The 20,747-nt window shown below is 40.8% G+C and overlaps 1 protein-coding gene across 1 annotated transcript in view; it reads right to left on the bottom strand.

Annotated features, from left to right (window-relative positions):
• Positions 1-20,747, bottom strand: part of Hgd (homogentisate 1,2-dioxygenase) — a 46,208-nt gene that overhangs the window by 11,551 nt on the left and 13,910 nt on the right. Inside the window, exons 4-9 of the mRNA XM_090345579.1 lie at positions 19,966-20,071; positions 6,123-6,182; positions 4,088-4,179; positions 2,937-2,971; positions 2,057-2,136; positions 1,634-1,733 (exon numbers count right to left, since the gene is read on the bottom strand). Of these exons, the coding sequence (XP_090201705.1) occupies positions 1,634-1,733; positions 2,057-2,136; positions 2,937-2,971; positions 4,088-4,179; positions 6,123-6,182; positions 19,966-20,071 (473 nt within the window). The remainder of the gene's footprint in view (positions 1-1,633; positions 1,734-2,056; positions 2,137-2,936; positions 2,972-4,087; positions 4,180-6,122; positions 6,183-19,965; positions 20,072-20,747) is intronic.

The raw sequence follows: 20,747 nt of genomic DNA, 5'->3' as shown, positions 1-20,747 counted from the left end.
CATAGTAGAGGTGGGTTTAAATGGTAGAACATCAGCCTTGAGCAGAAAAGAAGCCACGTGAAAGCACAGGTCCTAAGTTTAAGCCCTGGTACTGGCCTGTGCGCAGGTGCATGCCCATCACACGTGGACACACACATCAGCATCAAAATCATTTTCTAAACTTGTGGACTATCTATGCTTAACAAAATCAGTTTTATCAGCGCATCATTCAAGTTGAGAAAGGAGAATAAGAACCTAGAGCAGTGGGAAAAGGAAGATGTAACAAAGCAGTAGAACTCTGTCTAAGGAAGTCCAAAGACTAGAGATAGGAAAGGCTAGAATGTTCTTTGTCCCTGGCTGGCCTTTCTCCATTCCTTCCTGAAACTACTGCCTAGCCTGAAAAACCTACTTGCTCAGCTTAAAAAAAATAAATCTATCTGCTCCATAAAGAGAGAGAGAGAGAATTCAGGACTCTGCTTAGGAATGAGTGTTCTCTCTAGAGAAAGAAAAGAAATCGAAAGCCCAAACACAAAAGGCCTAAGTGCATAAAACATAATTTAACTCTGAGATGAGAGGCCTAGAGAGTGTTTTATCATTTCCAGTTCCTGGGGTTAAAAAAAAAAGCCCCCAGCTGGTTAGTAAATTATATATATTTTCCAGAGGGTACTTGTTTCATGGAACCTAGCGGCTGTGCTGCCTGCAGAGCAGCAGGAAGCCAGACCAAAGTTGGAAGAGTGGGTGGTGAGCAGGATGACAGAAGGCCCACCAGGACTCCAGCTGCCTCTCTGCTGCCTCCCACCTTCCTCTGCATATTTGGATCCCCCAGGGGAATGACCAGAAGGCACATGCTGGTCTGTCCCTGTTTTGCTCTAAAAAGCTGTTGACAAGGAAGAACTAAGAGATGTGGCCAGAGATGAAAGGAAGGGCAAGTTTCCCAGTACTCCTTGTGCTCCGAGGGAGATCTGAAAACAACAGCTCCTTACTTTCTTCCTCCAGCCTTTGTTGCCTGGAGAATAGAGATCAGGAGACCTTAGTTCACCTTTGGAAGTTTGAATCTGCTTCCCAGGACTGAGTTTTCTAGCTCTACACATCGCCCGGTTTATTGTGAAGTGTGGGGGTTTTGTAGTGTGTGTAGTGGCAGGTGAGGTGCATAGTCTATGTCACTCAGTCCACTCTTTCCCTTGGATTAGAGCTCCGTCCATTTCTCCTCCTGTACTGTCTTCACACAATCCATTCATGTAAGAAAACAGTTATTCTTGTTTACATTGGCTTATGCTTTCCCTTTTTCTCGTTACTACTTTGAATGCTCTGTGAAGATTAAAGTCTCATCTTTTCTTTGAAGCTTTTCTTGATGACACAAGCCCACAGTCACACAAACTTCTACATTCTGTGCAGTGCTGTGATATAACCAGAAACTTAATATAACTTTATCACTAATACTGGAATTTATATTCTAGAGAGAAGTTTGTGAGGTTTTTATTTGGTCCATTGTCTCCTGAATTTCTATGGGAAGATACTGCGTCTGGAGAAGTTGACAGAAGAGGGAAGCTGAAGTTTGAGCAAGACAGGGAGGAGAGAAAGGTGTTTAGCTTTCATGCAATGATCAGTGTTCTAGATTTCAAGTGAGGCTAGAGGCTTGGAGTGGAAGATTTACCAATGGGTCCCAGGTCAGGTAACTCAAAGTGGATGCCATAGACCTCCAGGATGTAGCCCCTGGTCTCCTCGGAGACATCTATGCTGAAGCGCATTCCCCTCTGGAATGGATGGAGACATAGGTAAGCCGTTTTAAATCACACTTGCAGTTCTAAGGTGCCCCAGAGCCACAGAGGGGGATGCAAACATTTATGAGAATGTACTGATAAGCATTCTCTTCTTTGTGATTGTGTGCTGTATTAAAACAAAGCTGAATGCAGCCTGCTTCCCCTTCAGCACACACAGCTTTCTGTGTAACTCACATTCCTCCCTGCGGCCCAGACATGACAGAGAGGCATTTTAGAGTTGGAAATAGCAGCAGCTGAAACATCTGATTGCTCCCAAATTAGGGAGAGGCAGGGAAAAGAGGGGACATATTACCAACCTGAATGACGCAGATCTCATTGGGCTGCACAAAGATCTTGCCAAACTCGGTATAAATGAGAAGCTTCCCTTTCTGGGGAACTGACAAAAAAAAAAAAAAAAAGACAGGGCAACAGTGAGTAACCGTTTTCATGTGAGAATCATTTCATGCAGGCTTAGGGACACACTTACTTTTTATTTAATTGAATCAGAACATTATTGTATGTCATGGCGGGGGGAGTATATTCTGACAATTTCAGTGAGCCACTAAGGCTACATAGAACAATTTGAAAATGCTTCAAATGACTCTTGCTTTTTTTGGTTGTCAGGTAAGCAACGTGTGTGTGTAGGCACATCTTTGTGAACTAACCTCCACCCAACCCAAAACAAGTCACAGAAATAAGATGGAAAAGTACTCATTTCTGACAGTTTTAGCAGAAGGTTGGCAATTGCATGTCTAATGTCTGTGTCAAAATATCGATACTAAAACCACCAAATGGAATGGAAAGACTCAAGTAGTCTCTGACAGATCTTACATTTGCGATGGTCTCCTGAAAATTTGTATTTAAAAATAAAGCTATCAAGGACAAACAGGCTTTTCTTGGGTGAATCTGAAGGCAAATGGAGTGCTTTCAATAAGTTAGTTACATGTTGGTGTCACTCTTTATTTCCCTCTTCAGAAAGTCTCAGAAGAGATTTGGAAAACAGGAAATAGAGTAGGGACTTGAAAGCATACTAGGAGTCATTTCCAGACCATGAGCGGCCTCTAGACTTCCGTCAATAGATTGCACTAAATGAAATAAACCAGCTTGGAGAATAAACAATAACTATGTGTAGAAAATTAGAATGCATCTTGGAGTCCAAGATTAACAACAACAGGGTCTGAAATCATTAAAACTTACCAATCAAGAAGTCCCCATCTGAATTGTAAAAGCATCTGAAACATACAGAGTACTTCCTGTGACTTTTCACATTACCCAAACAATGTGACTTTTAACATTCCCAGTTCACGTTACCGAAACAAGGGGATTCATTCTGCAAATTATTGTTTAGTGCCTACTGTGTACAAGGTGCTGTTCATAAAATGGTGAACAGAAGCTCTCATGTAGAACTTGGAGTATGGTAGAGAACCAGAGAGCAAACAAATACAATAGAAGACTATCACCACAATCTATAATGGCATTATGAAAGTCAAGGGAATGGAAGAATAGGAAAGTGTGCTAGTTTGGGGAGTTACAATGGCTTCTTTGAAGACTAGATGTTCAACAAGAGATCTGAAGGTGCCATCTGGGCAAGAGGAGAGAATATTCCAGGAAAAATGCCCAGCATGTTCACATGCTCTGAGATAAGAAGGCCTGTGGCAAGTTAAGAGAAATGAATGAAGGACAGTGTGGCTTGAGTAGAGAGAAGGGCAGTACCCGGAAATGAATTTGGACCCAAAGGAGGTGTTCAAAACAGAGCTATGATCTTGACCTTGATTCATGTGATTCTGACCTTGACCCAGTTCATTTAGCTTGCAAGATTAGAATTCAGCTTTGGGTTCAAAAGGATGTTCCTAGAGGTTGTGTGCAAAGCTTCTATGATAGTCTGCTTCCCAAAGAAAGGTCAACAGATCCATTTACTGTTTTTAAATTATTTTAATTTGAAATAAAGCCGGTATATAAATTTATCTGCCCAGAGACATTAAGGTACACAGAGCTATTAGCAGAAGCCAAGTCTGTCATCTTGACCTCCACTAACATACAGTGTGACTTCAGATTCAACAATAGCCCTGAGAAACTTAGCTATTAAGCATATTTTGACTCATACCCATCTAAAACCTCTTGAACTACTCCATTTAAGGACCCTTTTTCATTTGCATGGTTAAGTGGCATTCTTGTTTATGCAACTCGAGATAGTTAAAATGAAATGCTTATTGGGAATTACTACTTAAGGAAAGGACAAATAAAAACAATGTTGGTATATCTGTTACTTTGTGGGAGTGAGAACTGGCCTTCACCCTTTTGACTATGCGCCCTTGACGGTCTCTTGTTCCAGGATCTCAGTCACTTACTTGTTCTCCATGGAGGCGTTGCATAGAAAAATGTGGATAGCAAGCCCATTGTTCGATCTAATGTCTCCAGCTCCACATAAGGTATGCAGGCCCTGGGAGAGGGAAGGGAGGGTGAGTACCAGAAGGACCCAGAAGACAGCAGCCCTTTCTCTAGCATCTGGGGATCAAGAGGCAAATTTCTACCAGGTCTTCCCTTTGAGACACGTGGAGCATTTGGGATCTAGGCTATCTCAGGCTGGTCTGGAATTGACTGACTTAAGTTTGGTAGGTAAGGCTCACCCTAGTTGCTAGCTGAAGTAGCCCAACTCTAGATGGTTTTAAAGGCTATGTCAGATGAATTTACAGAGCATGAAGTCCTTACTTTTAATGAACTCAGAGTGACATTTGATCAGTTTGATACTTAAGATCAACATGGAGGAGATCTTCTGTGGTGATATATCAGGTACAGAAGAGATTTGGTAGAGTCAGGGAGGCTGCAATATCAAGTGCCCTCCCACCCTGTGGCATCCCTCTGCAGGAAAGGACAGCCTCACTAGAGCAGGGTTGGGGAATACATTGTAACTGAGGGTGGTTCTGTCTGATATATGAGCAGATGATCCACAGGCTTACCCAGTGGGTCCTGGTCAAAACAGCACTCGGCTTTGCTTCTTATGAAGCAAACCATGGATGTTCACACAGGAGGGAAATTTGTAATTTGTATTTTGTATTTTAAATCAGTGTGTAAGATTGGATCTTTTAAAATTTGTACAGTTTGAACCACTTACTAAATAAAATGATTTCAAGATGAGCTACATCAATATGGCCTGTGCCTAGACATCTAGACTTTGAGTGAGCCATGAGCCCAATACACATACACGAGACCCCCAGCTTCTCATACACACAGACTGGCCTCTTTGAACCCTGCCTTCTAATAGCAGCCTCTCCCTTCACTCACACGTGCCTAGCTTTGGGATCCTGAGGTGCCTGGCTTTCCCAGCACTAGTAACTACCAGGAAGAAATGCCAGTTAACACTGTACAAATCAGAGCTGCCACCTGGTATCCATTTCAGGGGGCTTATGAACTTGGCAGGGAAGACTTTTGATACTTACTTTACTATTCTTGGAATAAAATCTATCATTTCCTTCAATTATTCTGAATGAAAACAGAAAGCTATAACAGTATTACGAACATTCATCATCATTCTAATCATAGTATGGTTGTTACAGGTATCTCAAAATACCATTTATGTCTGTATCATGAAATAACATTAATACCTATACCATAGCTATTAGTTTTTTTCCTAGAGATCTTACAATTTAGTACATTATTAAGGAAGCATATATATGATTAAAAATCAAACTCAATCTCTTTTTTAAGAAAAAATACTTTTATCATTGTATTTCAGTAAAGTTAATTTCTCTGTAATGTGTCATTTCCTTTACACATTTAAAAACATAGATGTCACCAATGTCATTTCTTTTACACATTTGAAAACACAGATGTTGGGTCAGGAATGTGGCTTAGTAGTAGAGTGCTTGCCTAGCTTACACAAAGCCCAGGGTTCCATTCCTTGGTACCACATACACAGAACAAGCCAGAAAGGGTGCTATGACTTAAATGGTAGAGCACTATCCTTGAGAAAGCTGAAGAACAGTGCCCAGACCCTGAGTTCAAGCCCCAGGACTGGCACAAAACAAACAAACACTGATATCACCAGACTATGAAAAAGAACCATAGAGCAAAAAAGATTAAGAGGCCTGCTTTAGAAGTAAAAATAAAATAAAATAAATACAGAAGGTCACAAAAATGATCCTTTTCCACTGACCTTTTTGTGATTACATAGCTTGTGGGGCTGTTTGTGTCAAGAGCCATATGGTGCCTATACATAGGCCATCCATTCCTTGGCCAGTCCCTGTGACATGGCAGGTAGGTGGCTTTGCCTCTGCTGACTCCCAATAATTCTGCTTCTGCTTGGCATTCAGCCTGCAGCTGGTTAGATCACTCGCCACAACAGAGGGGAGGAGGACAGGGTTGGTGCGAAGAATATTGACTTACCCTCACAAAGTCCACTTTCTTCTGAGATGCTTTTGGAATTTCAAATGGTTTCCATCTAAGCTGCAACCAAAAAAAAAAAAGAAAAGTACACATCTAATAAAATTACTTCACCAAGGGAAACCATTGGAAATAGCATCAATTACCTAGGAGGAAAAAAAGGACAGTTGCTCCCTCTGTGAGGCTCTGACCACTGTGATTTTGTTATTGTAGAGTTAATGATTATCTATCATTTCCTTAAGGGAAATGCACACACTCTGTTGGTGTGCATGCGTGTGTGTTGTGTGTGTATGTGTGTATGTAAATCTACATGGATATACACTACCTTTGTTCCCAAGTGCTTTCGATTATAAAAATGAAGAGAAATGACTGCGTCCTCTTTCAGAAGTCATTCGATTCTTTTCACATTTTGCTCAGGCACATCAGTGAGTTTTTGACTGATGCTGCTTTTCATGCTATTTATAATCGGCTCCCTTTTCCTGCATGCCAGCCTCTCTGTGTGGGCTACTGACACTGCAGGGGAAGGTTCTACTGTGTTTTCCAGCCCCTGAAGATTTGAATGATATCTTTAAGAGAAAGGAAAAGCACCCTGTTGAGATTGGATTTGATAAATGCAAGACTAGCTTCGGGCTTTGTTTCACCAAACCCTGCATCTGTCTTCAGGACGCCTGAAGGTTTACTTTAAATCACAATAATCTTTAATCTAAGGATGAATTGACTTAAGGAAGTAGGGAAAGAAACTTGCAGATTCAAGTCCTACTGCAAGTGTCAGCCCAGCACTTACCAATCAACCTGGCAGTGGGCTTGACCCAGTCAGGCTGATGGCTAATATGCTGGGCAGCCTTAAGGCACATCTCACGGGGGGACCTGCACCCCAGGGCTGGTTCCATTGGCCACAGTATCTGGTAAAGGCAGGATGGGCCTTCTCCACCCCTCTCCACTCCAAACCCCCTTCCTTCCTGCTAGGTTCTGAGCTCAGCTCATTCTGTTATTTCAGAAGGGCAGGCAGATAGGACAGGAAACAGTGCTGGGACCATTTTGCATCTCTGACATGCAGGCAGGCAGCATTTCTTAAAAACAAAGCAAAAGACATCTCATTCTGAGACTGCTCAAAAAGAATGCAAAACTCAAGATCAATGTAATCATACTTCGGAAAGGACACACTCAGGGTGTGAGAGAAAAGAGGAGATTGTTCTGTGGGGAAAGGTGAACCAGAGGCACTGATGGGTTAGGGAGGCCTGGTGATCAGTTTTCAAGGTCTGTGTAGCATTCATCCCTCAGGCCATGACTAGAGAGAGTTGAAGTGCCAGATGAAAAGGCAATCCTGTGATGAGGGAGGAAGTTTGCCCTTAGCAGGGCCCACATTCCAGACGAAGCAGCAGTTTGATGAAAACGTCTCTAACGCAAACACAATTTCTTTCAAATGAAGGATGGTACAGGGAGAATTATTTGCCTGTTGGGTCTGATGGCAGTAGACTGTCAGGTTTATATTCAGACTCTATGAGACCTATATCATGAAGAGGAATCATGACCCAAAGGTGATTGTGATACAAGGAAGCCAATTGGATCAGGAATCCTGATTTAATAATTAGCTGATGAGAGGAGAGAGATTTGAGGATAAGGTGAACAGGAAAGCAGTGCATGAAGCACAGGGTAGAAACATCTCCTACTAAGGCCAGATGCTCGGCCTAATTATCTATGTGCTGTGCACCAGTAACTCTGCTAGAAGGTCATACTGAGAGAGCAGTGAATTGGGCTGACCTGGGGCTGAACCACACTGGGTTTGGCAAGTGTCTTTTCTTCTTACTTGTGTGGTAGCTTCAGGCAGCTCATTTTATCTGTCTGGATTGTTTTCCTTACAATCTTCACTGGTATTTGTTCTTCATTAGTAACCATAGAGAATAGAAGAAGAACTTCTGATAGAAATAAAGGACGCTTTCTAATTTATATAGTTCTTGGTATGGACTAAATTGGGCCCTCAGAGAAAGGCCATGGGAGGATACAGTGAGAAGCTGCAACTAAAAACCAGTCCTTCCAGATCCTAGAACTACTGGCATCTGGATCTGGGACTTGGACTCTTTGGAACTGTGAGAAAAATAAATTCTGCCATTTAAACCAGCGAGTTGGTAGTAGTTTGTTATGGAAGCTCAAACAGAATAACATAATCCTACAGCTTTTTTTGGTAGGTTGTGGGGCTTGAACACATGGCCTGGATGCTGTCCCTAAGCTTTTTTGCTCAAGACCAGCACTCTACCACTTTGAGCCACAGAGCCACTTCTGGTTTTCTGGTGGTTAGAGATAAGAGTCTCAAGGTCTTTCCTGCCTGGGCTGGCTTTGAACCATGATCCTCAGATCTCAACCTCCTGAATAGGATGACAAGTGTGAGCCATCAGTGTTTGGCTTCCTACACCTTTTTAATAGTTTGTTATTCGTTCTTAATATTTCTGCTAGGTAGCATCTCCTATATGAATTTACTTACTAAATATTTCATAAGCAATGGCATCAGTTTTAGTGCTTAAAGTAATATTTTGACTACAATAGCTATCAAAACCATGTATTGAATGAATAAATAGAAAAAAACAAAAGGCCCTGAAAATGTTACTTATATTTCACATAACAAGAAAAGGGAAGCAAGAGTTTTTGGAAGTCTAAATGGCAGCTAGCAGCTAGCAAACTGACAAATGTTTCTAAAAGTCCAAAGACTATTTCCAAAATATAAATCAGAACCTAAAGGTTCTTTCTGTATGTTCTAAATCCATTATAACTTTCTGTCAGTTATTGAGAGAGGAGTGAAATCTCCAAACAGAATTGTGGATTTGTATATTTCTCCTTATCATTGCTTTACATATTTTGCAGTTACGTTCCATAAAGTGTACTGCAAAATAAACTTTAAACTTTACTAGAAATGAAGTAGTAAAAAATAGTTCGAAAAGCATCTTTGAATGTCCAAAGTTAGAATTAAAAATTCTTTAGATGACTAAAAGATAGAGAATTCACAGTAACATTTAATGATCAAGATTCAGAATTCATGTTCTGAGATGAAAAGGAAATATGAAAGAAGTAGCTTTAATATATCCAGTGTTAGAAGATTTGGGAGCTTATAATCTGAATATCTCTTTCAATATCCCTCAGAATCATTGAAAATTGCCATGAATCTAAAGAGGCTAGATGAATGCTCTTAATGACATTGGCTGGCTAAAGGTAGACAAGTCATTAGACATCAGTATCATCATCCAAAAATTATTATTATTATTTTTGCCAGTCCTGGGGCTTGAACTCAGGCCTGGGCACTGTCCTTTGGCTTTCTCAAGGCTAGCCCTCTCCCACTTGAGCCACAGCACCAGCTCTGGCCTTTTCTGTGTATGTGGTACCAAGGAATTGAACCCAGGGTTTCATGCATGTAGGCAAGCACTACCACTAGTCAACACTTCCAGTCCCGACCAAGAATTCTGAAGTAATTAGTAAGGGAAATAGTGATTATAATGTTGATAAGAAATTATTATAGCAGTTGGGAGAGGTGCAGAGGAACTGGTAATGATTGGGTTCAGTCCAGGGAGGGAATGAAGCAGTAAAAAAATGTAAATAAATCAATAAAACAGTAGGCACCAAATTCTTTAACAAATCTAGCAATATGAGAAAAATAGGCAGTATAGCTTATGTAGAGAAAAATAATCAGGTTTTGACTGATTCATTGGAGTTCTACAAAGTAATAGACAAAAGCACCAATAGGGAGAATCCAAGTAATAAAAATGTATTTAGATTTTCTAAACATGTTCTTGAAACTATAAGAAAGATGAGCCATCATGGATAAAATGTAGATTTCCACTCAGTCTTTCCCTTGAATATAAAACTAAGGGTTTAATATTCATTGCCCACTAATGTGGTTGAAATGTTATGCTAGTGTAGTCTACATTACTATAATAAAATATTTGAAACATTTCATGATCCAACAGGCAAAAGAGAAAAGAGGGAGACTGGAGCCCGACAGTTCCCCTTTCAGAATATGCTCTTGCAGACCTAAGTATCTCCCACATTCTAAAGGTTCTACCACCTCCTAACAGTGCCATCCTAAGGAACAGAAATGTAAACAGGAATATTCCCTCAGGAGCAAGTCTTGGCTCAGGGCCTACTTGACATTCTTGTCCATGGAAAATAGATTTGAGCAATGAAGTAATCCCGTTTGCAGACAGCTCCAATACCTTTCCAAGGAGTGAAATGGACACTGATAGAGATGAACAGCAAACTGTACAAAAGATCCAACAAGCTGTCCAGAGGGCTTCACAGAGTAATGTGCACTGCCATTCTGGCAAACACCCTGGAAGCATTCAGGGAAATGCAACCTAGTCTATTTATAAGAGGACAAGATCCAAGATCCAGGTTATCAGAGAGTAAATGCAATAAGTGGCTGCAATTCTACTATTTGGAAGAAAATGGGTGCTGGGCGCTGCAGATCACATGGAGATGACAGAGATTTGATCCTAGGATCAGATGTCCTGAGAAAAGAGTCCAGTAAGGAAAACAGTATTTTAAGTGATTCTTTAAATGATGGGGTAAGGGAAGGATTTTGCTAGGTAGTTACTACAGTTAAAGAAGAGAAAATTCCATACAGATGAAAAAGTATAAAACAGTAAGGAGGAAAGTTTATGGTGCTGTCCTGGAATGGTGATGGTGGTGCTGTGACTAGCACCAAGGAAGGAGCAGGAAAGTAGTATGAAAGGCCATGACAATAAATCAGGGCTCTTGTTCTGTTTTGGGATCCTATGCCTGAATGTATGGGTGTGATTTAAAGACTGTTTTTCTCTGGGAGGTAGTCTTGCTATAATGTAGCTCCAGCTGATATCTCCCTGCCTCAGCCTCCCCAGTTCTGGTTCGAGAGACATTTGTCATCACACCTGGCTAAAGGCTTTTGACATAATAAATTGGTATGAATCAGGGAGCAGGGTGTGAGAAAAGGTTCAGGAAGGCATATGGGTCAGTTAGGAGGCTATTATAAATTGTTAAGAAAAATGAGAAAGATTCAGGAAAAGTAAGAAAGAACAGAGATATAGTAGAAACAATATTTCTTTCTTTCTTTTTTTTTTTTGCCGATCGTGGGACTTGAACTCTGGGCCTGTGAGTTGCCCCTGAGCTCTTCAGCTATTGCCCTACCTCTTGAACCATAGCCCCACTTTCCATTTTCTAGTGATTAATTAGAGATAAGAGTCTCAGGTTTTTTTTAGTGCTGAGGCTGGCTTTGAACCACGATTCTCAGATCTCAGCCTCCTGAGTAGCTAGGATCACAGGCATGAGCCACCACACCTGGCTAGGATTTGGGTATTTCTCATCAACTATTCTATCCCTTATAGGCAGAGAATCCAATTATAGTAGGAATCACTAGCTGGTATTCGAAGCAAAGAGGAGGAAGCAGAGGAGAGTTAGCTGAGGGTTAGCTCTGCCCCACCCTGCATTTTTGTATGTTAACGTCCAAAGCACATCTTAGGATGTGACTAATGATTAAGTAAAAATGAGGTCCTTAGGATAGTCCCTAATTGAATATGACCAGTGTCCAGATAAAAAGAAGTTAGAATACAAACAATGAACAGAAGGAAGACAGCGGTCTATAAGACAGTGACTGAGGCCTCAGAAGAAATCCACTCTTTTGTTGCATCCATTTCAAAATGTACAAGTGAAAGTAGGTCTTTATGGGTTAAGCCACCCAGTCTCCTTTTGTTGTGGCAATTCTAACAAACTAATACAGAATTAGAGAGTAAAAGGTTGTGATAAGAAAGAGAAAAAAGAAAGTATGCATATGCAAGTGCTTAGGTCTGATACTAACCCTGCAGAAGATAAAAACAAATAAAAATAAAATGTAAACTGGAAGCTAATGGATCATAGCTATAATCTTAGCTATGAAGGAGACTGAGGTCTGAGGATCACAGTTAAAAGGCAGCCTAGTTAGAAAAGTCTGAGAGACTCTTATCTCCAATTAACCATCAGCCAGAAATAGAGCTGATGCTCACATGATAAAGTTTTAACCTTGAACAAATGTGAAAGCTCAGGGACCATGCCTAAGTCCTGAATTCAAGCCCCTGGACCAGCACACCCACAAAATAAACAAATGCAATTAAAAAACTTAAAATATAAAAGTGAGAAGTAATCTGTAAATAGAAAAAACTGAATTTGGACTTTGGGGAAGGCATGCTTATCATGTAGGCTTTAGCTGAAAAGGACTGTCAGGCAAGTACCTAAATACAGTTTTATCAGATTTTCTCAGTGAGAGCCTGGAGTACATATTTGGAAGAGGTTACAGTATGTGGGGGAATGATGAATGCATAATGATATGGTTAATTAATGAAGGATAAAACTGGAAAGAGATATTAACTTGTCAAGAGGAAGTAAATGAAGAGACAAAGGGATAGACTTTTGTAATATCAGCCAGGGTGTGTATCTCAAGGCCTGGGGAGCAGATGGCAGGTGACACAGGTCACAGGTCATCAGGAGGATGGTGTTTGGGAGGCATTTTGGAGTTCTGAAACACAGGTTTCACAGCGTGAATGACCCCAGACTCACAGATGAGTACTGGAGATACTGATGCAGAGTCATTCAGCCACTGCTATTTTGGAATTGTGTGAGGAAATAAAACCAAGACAAAGGTGACACATTCAAGGACAAATGTACTGTGAAAATATGGAGATGAAAAATATGGAAAGGGATGGAGGGGAAACAAACAGATTGAGGATCTACAGCAAAGCAAGCAGAACATTTTGATGCAGTCTATTGATGCTTCTCTATTAACACACACATTTTTAAAAAACACAATGCCAGTATCTTTTTGAAGAAGGGCACATTGGTCAAGACTGAATGACTCCATTCTGTCCCCCTCAAAAATAGAGTTTCTATTTTTGCCTTTTTAACTTCTTCCTCCTGAATCTCTTCCCCTCTTTCCTGCAGCCACCTTGGATTCTGGGAACAAAAAAAACTGATCAATAAACATCTTGTGACAAGAATCGAATCTAACACCACTCCCTGCCAACACACATCAGGTAGAAAAGACTTTTCTTTCTTTTTTTATCTTGACGAGTCCTTCCCTGAAAAATCCTGACATCCTGATCAACAAGGCCACAGTCTGATCAAGACTATTTAAGTATGCTTCTTGCCTGAACTTTCATCTATAATCTAGACACTCCTATCAGTTCCCCAAAGATGGACTTGGCAATCTCTAGAAACCTTTATTTAGATACCTTTATTAGATACTTTTAAAATCAGCTTTCAACACTACTTTCTTTAATTGATGTATTAGGCAAAGTTGTCTGGACTAGTTTGGTGGCGCTCCTGGAGCTGGCACTTTTACCCCAAATGCTGATAACATTCTCTCTATTTGTGAATTAAAATATACAATTGTTATTCCTATGATTGCTACATAGGACAGGTTTCCATATTCTACTTTATTAATTTCTCCATAATTTGACTTTGTGTGTGGGGGTGGTAATAGGGCTTGAACTCTGGGCCTGGGCGCTGTGCCCTGAGTAGGGTAAGGCTACTGCCCCACTTCCCATTTTCTAGTGATTAATTGGAGATAAGAATCTCATATTCTTTAGTGCCTGGGCTGGCATTGAACGGAGACCCTCATATCTCAGCCTCCTGAGTAGCTAGGATTACAGGCTTGAGCCACTGTGCCCAGCATATAATTTGACTTTTTAATAACCACACATTGTATTAATCAGAAAAGACCGGGTGGTCCTGGTGGTTCCTATCTGTGAGTCCAGAACTCAGGAGGTGGAGGCAGGAATATGGGCTACATAGTGAGATACAGTCATAGAAAGAGAGACAGAGAAAGAGAAGATGAAGGAGGAGGAAGAGGAGGAGGAGGAAGGAAGAAAGGAAGGAAGAAAGGAAGGAAAGAAGAAAGGAAGAAAGAAGGAAGGGAAGGAAGGAAAATATTAGAAAGTTTCTATTGGAATAAATTTCCTTTAATAAAAGAAAAAAAACCTGCAATGTCCCAATTTAATGACAAATGGCATAGTTGGTAGGACACGGAAGTTAAGTTAATACCTAAGGATGGGGAGAACCAACCAAAAAAAAAGGTAATTTCCATTGAAACCTTGACTTAAATCCCATCACAGTGACCACAGGGGTCCCCATACCCTGTTTGTGTATTAACTCTGGGGGACAGGAGGAGATGAATAATCTCAACCAATACGGTAACAATGATTCTTCTTCTGAACTGCCCTCCTATGCCAAAACTGGCTTGCTCAATGTCATTCCCTCACACCCGACCTGTAGCCAGTGTAGTTTGCAATGCTTTCCTTCTCCGGTTTAGCAGGCACTTAGCGACGTCTCCCCAGGTTTGTTTCTTGAGGTTTTCAGGAACCTGATCCAGGACTTGTCTTTTCTCTGGCTAGACACTCTATTGGCTCAATTAACACTTTTATTTCAGAGATCTCTTGGTCTTTAAAATTGTGGTTTTACAGCTTCTGTGAATATGTCACCCATGCCTGGATAAAGCCTTTCACAAAGAATGTGTTTGTGGTACATAAAATGCATCAATAACCACCAAGGAAATAAAAATAATGATAGGTAATAAAAATGTTTCTGATCAGATTATACATCACACTCCCAGTAGAGCCACATCATTTATTTTTCTTAAATGTTAGGTTTTTTTGGGGGGGTATATTAGAAGTTTATTGAGCAAGGAAGGAGCTGATGTGCCAGGACTGAATGCCAAGGTCAGGATCCCAGAGTGCAGCCCTGATGTGTAAAAGTGGGCAGTTTTTAGAGCCTGAAACCACGAGCCCTTTTATCTTAGAAGTTATTGTGTAAGGCTAGCAAACATGCTTGGGCGGGGTTCACAACTATAAATTCCAGCCTTAGTCTGGGTAAACAAATGGCAGGGGGAAAAGGGTTAAGTCTGGGTAACATTGGCAGGGGAAGGGCTCTAAGGCACAGTCCCTTATTTCCATAATTCCATTACAACAATACATTTTCTACATTACAACAATAATACATACATTTTGGCTGGGAGTTTGGCCAAGTGGTAGAGTGCTTGCCTAGCATGCTCAAGTGGTAGAGTGCTAGCCTTGGAAAGCCCAAGGACAGTGTACAGGACCTGAGTTCAGTCCCCAAGACTGGCAAAAAAAAAATCCATTTTCCACATTATATTCCCTCCCTGTTGTTGTATACTGAGTTAAACCTTTGTCTCCTGTGCATTCTCAGAAAAGGGCATTAATTTTACAATTAATTCACCCCATTATATAATTGAGTAAAGTATTAAGGATACATGACCTGATGGTAATGCCAATGAGAAGCAGCAAAAGGGGCCAATCAGAGCAGATAAAAGGGTGGTTAACCAGGAGAATCAGCTAAACATATCCTGAAACCAGGTGGATGAGGACAGTCACTGGATTTCATGATCCTTGAGATCTTCTCAACCCTGGCTATGTATGTCTGAGAATGCCAGGTCGATTGGCATCAAAACAACAGACCTCTCCCAGAGCCACACAGAGGCCTCCCTCTTTGCGAAAGAGGAGATCCAACCCCCTTCTGTTCTCTAGCCTTGGCTAGAGAGTCTACCTGATGCTCTAAATGGGAGATGGAATCTTCTAAGAAATTAAAATCCCAGTCCACTTGTTCAGTAAGTACACAGAGATTCTGATCTCCAATAACCAGTGCGGCAGAGCCGCACCTGGACCAACAAACAGAAATTTTTTTTCCCATTCTGGTGCTTGTTATCTCCCAATCAAATGATCTGGTTTGATAGGCATTTCTTATCTTTAGGGGGACCTCAGAAGGGGTCCCAGGCACTTTGGGGCTGCTGGTTCCGGGTCCTGTATCCCAGTGGTAGTATCAGCAGCAAAGGTTAGGTTTAAGCTTAATCCTTACTCCAAATACAGAAGATGACCCTACTGTGGCCTATACAACCACTAACCTTGTGAAGGGTTCAGCTGGAAGCTGAGGACAGCCATCGACCATCTGAGCAGGCAAAAGCACTGGGGTCCCTAGCACACCCCATTGTACTAGGGATTGAATTGTTGTTTTATTTATTTATTTTTTGGTGGGTCATGGGGCTTGCACTCTGGGCCTGGGCTCTGTCCCTGAGCTCTTCAGTTCAAGGCTACTGCCCTACCCCTTAAGTCAAGCCCCACTTCCCCTTTTCTGGAGGTTAATTGGAGATAAGAGTCTCAGGTCCTTTTGTGCCTGGGCTGGTTTTAAACCTTGATCCTCACATCTCAGCCTCCTGAGTAGCTAGGATTACAGGTGTGAGCCACCGCATCCTATTTTAAAGGCCACATGATTGAAACTTTTACCAGCCTCCTATAATCCTTCATTTAGTCTAGCTCAGTGACTCACATCTAGTGTACATAAGAATTACCATGGTGGATAGCACACACAAAACAATAGTCCTATACTTTGGTGGTGATCAGAGGGATTTTTCAGAGATAATTTGGTTTGCGCATAATTTTTATCTTATCTGCTAATTTTATGACCATTTTTGTTCTTGTGTTTAATATGTGATCTGGCTTCACTGAGAGAAATGTTAGAAACATAACTGAGGATTCTGTATGCCATCTATCAGCTTCCAAATCAGTCTATGGTAAATGCTTACTTGACACTTAGCTGTCCAGAAATCCTACGAAAGTACAGATAACCATTTCCCCCCCTAGTTTCCCGTAGAAGACAAAGCTCTGTAATTCGGCAGTCTTTAAAAATAAAACCAAAGCAGTATGGCTATTGCAACTTGAAGAGAAAAATAGGAGAATGTGAGATGTGATTCTAGACATGAGTTTGAGATGTCTTTGACCTGCCAAGCTGAAGAAAGTTGAGAATGAAGAACTATCCAATGTCCCTAGGTTTCTTCTCGAGCCACAGGGAAGTTCCTTTAGATTAAGAAAATGCCAGTGTAACAACGATATTCATAAGACAATATGTTGGAAATATACTCTACAATTTGGGAGGGGATTGGGTGAGGGGAAGCAGGAGAAAAACATGGGACGGGGTAACAATGTTCAAGAAGTAATGTATTCACTACCTTAGAATGTAACTGTAACCCCTCTATACATCACCCTGATAATAAAACAAAATAAAAAATGCCTTTTCAAAAGAAATGGAATTTACTTAGTATTCTCTATGCTGAAATAAATTATATGGCTTGGGGGGTAGGATGGGAGGGAAAAACTGGGAGAGAGTAAGGAAAGGGGTGACACTGTCCCCCCCCCAAAAGTACTCATTACCTGACTTATAAAACTGCAACTCTTCTGTACCTCATATTTATAATAACATTTTTAACAACTGTCTTAAGAAAAGATGTAACTGTTTCAAATTTCCTCTCAAGGAAGATTATCAGATAACCATCAGAAAAGAGACCATACATCATCACCACACCATCCAGCTTTTTTCCAACTTATTTTCTGAGGGTAGCTTCCAGAGGTTACTTGGGAGACACTGCCTACATTGTAAGATCATCTTTGAGATGAAGCCATGCTCACCACTCTGGTTGGTACTGGTGTACACCTGTCATCCTAGCGAATCAGGATCCTGAGGTCTGAGGAATATGGTTTGAAACCAGCCTGGCCTGAAAATCTATGAGACTCTTATCTCCAATTAACTAGCAAAAAGCTGAGAGGCATGGGTCAAGTGGTAGTGTGCTATCCTTGAGGAAAAAAGCTAAGTGACAATGATCAAGTTCTGAGATCAAGCCCTAGTACTGACACAATCAATAACAACAACAACAATAACAACAACAACAACAACAACAATAATCACTTTTGTCTTTTGTTCCCCCAGGGAAGTTCCTTACCTGTTTTTCTGGTATCCTCTGTACACATTTGGATCTCTCTAGGTTTGGGGGGGAGTAATTACTCCCCAATGATCCACCCTCCTTTCATACCTCATTAATAAATTCACACACCCTTCTCTCTTAGTTCATGCTGTCATTGTATTCATATAACCCATTTCAGAGTCAAACAGATTCTCTGAGAATGAGCTCAGGCCAAGTAGCCCTCCAGATGAATGACGGGGGTAAATGAGGAACATAGAGTATTCTTCCAGTTGCAGGGCTCCCCCTTAGAGAGTGTGTGAGAGGAGGAGGGAAACAGATGGGAGCCTGACACAGAGGATAAGTTAAAGTCAGGGTCCCTAAGTTGGTTGTACAAGTGGTTATGAAAAGTGTGTCCTTCACAAGGGCACTGTCCTGCTTTAGGAGAAGAGGACAAGAGCTGGCTTCATGTGCTTTTGTGTATGGGGGACTGAGAAGGGTTGGGGGACAGTTGGAGCCAGGGATACCTCTTGGTCAGTATGGTCCAATGCACATACAGGCAAGTAGGGGGCAGGGAGTAGCATCTGCTCACGTTAAACTTCACACAAGTTAAAGGAGCAGTTATTTAGATAGAATACCTTAGTTCTGAAATGGCTGCAAGGTCAATGATGCTAAGTCATTTTTTTTCCCACTCAGAATGCTTTGTCCCTGTTGGAAATGAGTGGGTAGCATTCAAACTGTACTTTGTCCTCAGAAATTTCTGTAATTCAAGGAAGAAACAGAAGTAGGCAGGAAGACAAAGGGAACTGTGAGCTATTCTGGGTTTTGTTTTATAAAAAGTCTAAGCATTTAAGGGACATATACATTGCAGACATATACAAAATATGTTGGTAAGCAAAGGAAAAGCTGCACAATTCCTGGGCTGAGGAGAGAGGGGGACAGAATGAAAAATAATATAAAATGAAAACTAAAATTACATATATATATAATTCATATACATATATGTATGTAAAATTACATATATATATATATATGCCTGTAATGGGGATTGTACTCAGGCCCCCCTGCTCTCTGTTCTTATTTTTCCTTTTCTACTCAAAGCTGATGCTCTACCACCTGAGCCACACATCTACTTCTGGCTTTTTTTTTTGGCTAGTTAATTGGAGATAAGAGTCTTATGCCTGGAATGTATTTGAACCCTGATCCTGAGATCTCAGCCTCCTGAGTAGCGAGGCATACAGATGTAGGCCATCAGTTAAACTTTGAGATTCACAGGTTATTACCACTGCCTTTACATGTTTATACCAAGATGGCTGTATCAGAATCACGATTTCTTGCTTGCCTGCTGTTTCCCAGGCACTGTATAAATCGTGTTCGTGTCTTTTCTCTCTTGCAATGTTCACAATGTGCACTGCATGGCCCGGGTTGTTACCATATTTTGTAAGGGAAACATCATGTCTCAACGATGCAGATGATAAGTAGAGAGGAGGCAAGCCAATGTGTTTTTCTCAGAGTTTAGCAGAGAGCTCCATTATTGTACTGGGTCTATCTCATAGAGTTTACAAAAAAATAAGAATACCCAGAGAAAAAGCCCCACACATCTCTGGGCCAAAAGGAGGTAACTTCTGAGTAAAGAACAGAACTGAGTATGAAGCTAATGTAGCATTAACTTGTTACCACAGGCTTCTCAAACAACTAGAGTCTCACTCCTTTCTATCCTAGATTTCAGAGACATCTCATCAGAAATGGAAGGTATTGAAAGTGTTTTCTACATTCTTTGGTTAGCAACAACAAAACAAAAAGCTTATGATCATATAGGTATTTTGATTATGATCAGTCTATATAATTTCCAGTCTTATCGATTTACCTGGGCACTTCTATCAAGTTTGAAGCACTATTGCGCTTGTCTACATGTCTTTAAGTTAGAAATAATACAAGCTTACATACAAATGAATCATCTTTGAAATTGCTAGCCATGTTTGAGCCTCAAATAGGCATATTTTCATTAATTGTTTGCAAAGTAGTCTAATTTTCCAAAACTTCTGGCCCTGATTTAAATATTTCTATTTCAGACTTCAGATACATAGTATTCTCCAACTCATAAGTCTAAGTTACCTGGTTAGGATCAGGTTCAATTTCATCCCAGTTGTTAGTGACATGGCCTTGATCAATGGACTCAAAGGGTTTGTGAGTAACTGAAGGTAGAATCCGATATAGCCAGCTAGGGGAAAACAAGAACACGTGTTACCTGGGATAATGCTGTGAGTGGTACAGAGACTGGTTTAGGAGGCACCATCAGGATGATACTCCAGTCAACATCAATCTGGGGGCTTTATTGTGAGAAACAATGACAACATCCCTTCTTAATAGGCCTCGGCCACCTGCTGATCTGTCATCTTCTCTCCTTTCCTTGACACTTATCATTTTTATTTATTCCCCTGATAGCAAAAATATAGGATTGTCTTTCGCAACACTAGAAAGGGAAGAAGAGGCTACACCTTGAATGATATCAGTTAAGAGAAATCCATAAACAGTATTCACATCCCAATTCTTGCTCTAATCCTTGCTAATCCTTACTCAAGGTCAGAAAAATGCATCCTACATAGATTGCAAGAATATGGGTCTTGCCATTGCTACTTTTGAAATAGGAACTAATTTTGTTTTTTGGAATTACAGTATGATGCATTTCAATAATAAAATAAATTAATCCAAGTAATTCTCTTTCTTTCTTTCTTTCTTTCTTTCTTTCTTTCTTTCTTTCTTTCTTTCTTTCTTTCTTTCTTTCGTTGGTAGTGGGACTTGAACTCTGGGCATAGGCATTGTCCCTGAGCTCTTCAGCTCAAGGCTACTGCCATACCCCTTGAACCACAGCACCACTTATGCTTTTCTGGTGATTG

Source organism: Megascapheus bottae, chromosome 1 (genome assembly GCF_031878675.1).
Source record: "Megascapheus bottae isolate mThoBot1 chromosome 1, mThoBot2.hap1, whole genome shotgun sequence".
Classification (NCBI taxonomy): domain Eukaryota; kingdom Metazoa; phylum Chordata; class Mammalia; order Rodentia; family Geomyidae; genus Megascapheus; species Megascapheus bottae.
This window is presented reverse-complemented; position numbering and strand designations above follow the sequence as displayed.